Source organism: Gekko japonicus, unplaced genomic scaffold (assembly GCF_001447785.1).
Source record: "Gekko japonicus isolate JY-2015 unplaced genomic scaffold, Gekko_japonicus_V1.1 scaffold1175, whole genome shotgun sequence".
NCBI classification, from domain to species: Eukaryota; Metazoa; Chordata; class Lepidosauria; order Squamata; family Gekkonidae; genus Gekko; species Gekko japonicus.
In genome coordinates this window covers 171223-176495 of record NW_015163123.1, presented here as the reverse complement: position 1 = coordinate 176495, position 5273 = coordinate 171223, and the positions used below count along the sequence as shown (strand labels likewise).

General features: G+C 44.9%; 1 protein-coding gene across 1 annotated transcript; it reads left to right on the top strand.

Moving 5' to 3' along the window:
* Positions 1–736: 736 nt before the first annotated feature.
* On the top strand, positions 737–5267 carry EMC6 (ER membrane protein complex subunit 6). Its single transcript, XM_015406883.1, has 2 exons — positions 737–839; positions 4837–5267. The coding sequence occupies exon 2, from the start codon at positions 4878–4880 to the stop codon at positions 5208–5210; it is 333 nt and encodes a 110-aa protein (XP_015262369.1). The 5' UTR covers positions 737–839; positions 4837–4877; the 3' UTR covers positions 5211–5267.
* The last annotated feature ends 6 nt before the right edge of the window (positions 5268–5273 follow it).

Genomic DNA, 5273 nt, shown 5'->3' with positions numbered 1-5273 from the left:
CATAACAGTGATAGACAATCTTAAAACCTTCTAAAAACAATCCAACATTATAAAGTGCTAGTAAACATTAATAATATTGCTTAGCGATGACGGCCACCTTTATGACCAACAGTTTAATTCTGGGTATAAGCTTTTGTGTGCTCATGCACACTTCTTCAGATACATTCAGGTGGGGAGCCGTGGTGGGCTGAAGCAGCAGAACAAAGTTTGAGTCCAGTGGCACCTTGAAGACCAAAGGTATAAGCTTTCCTGTGCCCGCACACGTCTTCAGATACACTAGAACGGAAGTTGCCAGTCCATATTTAGGTAAGGTGAGCAGCAAATTAGCATACAGCAGAATAAAGACGTGAGCTGGTCCTTTCTGAAGAAGTGAGCAGGGATTCACGAAAGCTCCTCCCCTGCCACATATGTTAGTCTTTAAGGTGCTCCTGGACTCCTGCCCTTTTCTACAGCATAATAAAGTTGTCTTGACAGATGCAAGGACCAAGGGGCGGGATATTCTAAGGCTTTGCGACTCTATGATTAAAGGCCCTTCTTCTGCTCAAGCACAATGCTTCGCGTCGTTTGGGCCGGTCCCCAATAAAATGTATTATACGGATTCTATTTCGTTTCTTTCCTGGATTTTGCGCGGCTTACTCGCACCTTGACGTTTCCTAAATAGGGAGGGATACTTCCGGTTTGGACCGGAAGTGGTGTGCGGAGGGTGGGGGAAGCGAGCACCTGGTCTCCTCTCGCTCCCAGCATCCGTTCTGATTCAAGATGGCGGCAGGATGCCACTTCCGGTAAGGTGAGCTGAGGAGCGGCTGTTCTTCGGTCGGTTCCTGGCGGGGGGAAAAAAGGTGAGAGGAATTCACGGTTCGAAGGGGCGGCCGTGTCTCGGGGGTGGGCGGGGAGGTGCGGTGCAGGAACTCGGGGCGGCGGCGGTGCTGTGGCGTCATCGCAGCCGGGTTGGCAGGGGGGAGAAGATCGGTTCACTCAGATTTCTTTGGCGAAGAATCGCGGTGGTCCTTCGAAGGATTACTCTCGAAGGTGTGTGAATTTTTTTTTAATTTAGAACCAGCGAAAACATGCAAACTAGGCAAGCTTCGTAGTTCCATAGAGCTCTTTCAAGCGGCGCAAAGGGGAAGGAGGGCGTGAAAAAGGAGCTACAGCCGGCCTGCGGTTTAATGATTGGAAACATGGGGTGGCCGTTAAATGGTAGTGGTGTGCGCATGTCTCAAGGTACATCACGAGGAAGAGAAAATAAAGTGATAATAATATGAATAGGAATGATGCGAAAGCTAGCCGCTCATCTGATGTGTCTTCGGCACAAATTGGGACACACAAAATGGAGAACTCGAAAACTCGGACAGTGTTTGTGCTGTTGTAAGACAGAAACTCCGTCACGGGTTGTGCTCCCCCAGCCCAATTTGAGAGAGCACACGGCAGTCTTGTAGAGCAGAATTTAAACTAAAATAAAACTTTATTAATAAAGGAGGGAAGCGCGGCCTCAACAAGATTTTGAATCCCACAGCTCTCCCTAAGGTTACAATGGGAGACATAGGGTTTTATACTCCCTATGACAGTTAGAAATAAATCACAATTATTGGTTCCATCAAACTTTGTCATATACCCATCACACCATTCTGATTGGGCTCGAACCTGTAGGCTGGATTTTCTCAGGCAAAAATATACCTCCTTCAGCTAAACAACAGGCCTTCTTTTCAGACTGTGAAGTTAACAAAAAGTATCTTAATGTAACAGATATGAGTACATCATGCAGTGTTCTTCATCTAACGCAAGCAAACTGACATCAGGAGCATGCGCAGTTACGACTGGCCACTATAAGCAAGGTCATCAATTACTGCCTGTCAGCATCTGGTATTTTACCCAGGATGCATTTAAGCAATGAACCAGAGTGAATATCTGAATATATGTTCATGATTGATTTCCGTCACTGTGATTAGAATAATCAAAGGCACTTAACATATGCACCATGGAAGTGTTAAGAGCACTTACTAAGTTAAACTGACTGTTAGCTAGTGGTAGAGTACAAAGCGTTGCAGTGTGTACAACACTGTTGAAGTTAGTCCTGATACAAAGCTATTAAACGTTTATTTAGTTGCATTAAAAAGCCAGTGAGGTGTAGTGGTTAGAGTGTCAAAGGTAAAGGTTTCCCTTGCTCGAAAGCCAGTCAAATCCGACTCTAGGGATGTAGCACTCATCTCCGTTTCCAAGCCGAAGAGCCAGCGCTGTCCAGAGACGTTTCCGTGGTCACATGGCCACCAGGACTAGACGCCAAGGTGCACGGAACTCTGTTAACTTCCCACCAAAGCGGTACCTATTTATCTACTTACAATTTCTTGCTTTCGAACTGCTAGGTTGGCAGGAGCTGGGACCAGAGACGGGAGCTCACTCTGTCTTGCGGCACTTGGGTCTAGAACTGCTGAACTACCGACCTTCTGGTCTGCAGTTCAGCGTCTTAACCCCTTGAGCCACCGCAGCCTGTCAGATTCAAATCCCCACTCTGCCACAGAAGCTTGCTGAGTAACTTTAGGCTGGTCAGATTCAGGTGGTAGCCATGTTGGTCTGGAGCAGCAGAACAAAGTTTGGGCCTTGTGGCACCTTTCAGACCAATAAAGTTTAATTCTTCAGAGGCACACTTCTTCAGATAGATTCGGGTGGGTGGCTGTGTTGGTCTGAAGCAGCAGAACAATGTTTGAGTCCAGTGGCACCTTTAAGACCAGCAAAGTTTTATTCAAGGTATAAGCTTTCGTATCTGAAGAAGTGTGCATGCACACAAAAGATTATACCTTGAATAAAACTTTGCTGGTCTTCAAGGTGCTGCTGGACTCGAACTTCTTAGGCCAGTCACACACTCTCAGCCTAACCTACCTCACAGGGCTGTTGTCTGGTAAAGCAGAGGAAAGGAGAATGATGTAAGCCTCTTTGGGTCCCCATTGGTTACAAAGGCAGGGTATAAATGAAGTAAAATTAAAAGAAACAAAAGTCCAGTGGTCGCTTAAGGACTTGCAACATTTCTTTCACTGTGTTATTAGTCTTTAAGGTGTCATTGGATTTTTGCTTTATTTTGCTGAAACAGACTAACACTGATTCCCTTTTGTATATTTGCCGCCTGCACGATACTTGGATTTGTGGCCGATCATAATACTTTGATTTTGTTTGCTTCTGGTATTATAAGACGTACACATACAGCACTGTCAGTATTCAGTGTACTTTGTATGTACTACTAATTCTCACAACAGTCCTATAAAGCATGCAAGCATTATCATCCCTCCTCATATTGCCAATAGACCAGGCTGAGAAAGAGTTCCTTGCTTATGGCCGTCTGGTAATTTTGTGGCAGAGGTGAGATTTGAACCAGCAGCTTCTTGGATTAAAGTGCCTTTATTTAGCCACAATGCTATGTTGACTGCCATTTATTTTTAAAGCACCTGAAATGTTCTCATTTCCCCCCTCCTAGTATGTTCTAAAGTGCTTGGTTTTCAGCTATTCTGAGTTGTGTTGTTTGAACTGGAATTTTATTTGTTAGTAAAAGGGACAAAATCAGAGGGTAATGAATGCTTAGGGTGCCTGTTTCTTCTCTTTGCCATGAGGACCTGGTGTGTTTGCTTTCTTTGAAACTGTCCAATGGCGCCTTAAAGATTAAAAAACTTACTATAGTGTAAAAGCCTTTACAATAAATGTATTATTCTTTAAATTGCCACAAAACTCTTTTCTTTGGTCTTTGCTGCAACATGTCAACTTCTTTGAAATCTGCCAACATTTTTAGCTTTCCTTTAATAACCTTGTGATACTTTTTACATGAGTTTGAGAACCACGGAAAATACCAGGAAAAGACTATATGTTCTGTACACGTTATGGAGCCAACCCAAAATAAATCAAGGAGCTAATTCTCTATCCCAGTTCTGTGACATGTAGATCAATATCTATAGTTTTTAACCAATATGTTTTCTTACCTAAAGCAATGATTTTTAAAACTAGTCTGGATTCTTGAAGGGTAGGTGGGAAGAACACCAGCCAAAGCAGGTGGGGTGTCCTGTTGGGTAAGAACTCCAGCTGTTCCGTATAGGATTTGTGGGACCACTGCCCCCCAGACCCAAGTACTCCAGTATAAACCAATTGACTTTAATAGTCTTTGACTGGAGTAGCCATACATAGGATTCTACTATTGGATTGCTACCCTCTTCGCTGTTGAAGTCTCATTGGGAAAGAAGAGATGCCGTTTTGCTCTGAATGAGGTCAGATATGTCCTGTTCTGTTCTTTTCCAATGCCATTGTTGAATTAGCATCCCAAATCCTAGATCCATGCATGCAGCTGGAAGCTGTTGTGAACACACATGAACACATGAATACTTAACTGAATCAGACTATCGGTTCATCAAGGTCAGCTTTGTCTACTCAGATTGACAGCAGCTCTCCAGGGTCTCAGGCAGAGGTCTTTCCCATCACCTACAACCTGGTCCTTTTACCTGGGGATTCTGGGGATTGAACCTGGGACCTTCTGCATGCCAAGCAGAGGCTCTTCCACTGAGGCACAGCCCCTCCCATTCCCCTAGTTGTATTGAGAAATGCTGCATTTGTCTATTGGTCTTTTGCAGAACAAATGGCTTCTGAATTGCTGCTATAATTGATGAACTGCTGTAAAAGATCAAAGAACATGTTGGGATTCTCATTATTTTAAACACAGCGTGCTTTACGTTTGCATGGACAAAGTTGTATTTCTGTTACTAAACCATGGACTGGGGTCTAACAGAAAGCCAGCTATCTGTAGTTCTGTTTAATGAATTTTTCCCAAAACAAACCTGAATTACTGTGTTTTTTTTAATTAAATAGAAACACTGAAAGTGACACCGCTGGAGCCAGCCTCTTGAGCCATGGCTGTAGTTATGGCCAAACGGGAAGGCCCCCAGTTCATCAGCGAAGCGGCCGTCCGAGGGAATGCGGCTATCCTGGATTACTGCAGAACATCAGTGTCTGCCCTCTCGGGAGCGACAGCAGGCATTCTCGGCCTGACCGGCCTGCACGGATTCATCTTCTACTTCCTGGCCTCTGTCTTGCTCTCGGTGCTTTTGGTCCTAAAAGCTGGGCGGCGGTGGAGCAAGTACTTTAAATCTCGGCGGCCCCTTTTTACTGGGGGCCTGATCGGGGGTCTCTTCACGTACGTCCTCTTTTGGACTTTCTTGTATGGCATGGTACACGTCTACTAGGAGGAGCGCACCGAGCTAGAACGGTCCTAAAGGAGCGGGGCGATGGCTGCCAAACCATTTACC

Excerpts from the sequence above, each read along its gene's own strand:
- EMC6 (XM_015406883.1), top strand. The coding sequence starts at position 4,878 with ATGGCTGTAGTTATGGCCAAACGGGAAGGCCCCCAGTTCATCAGCGAA.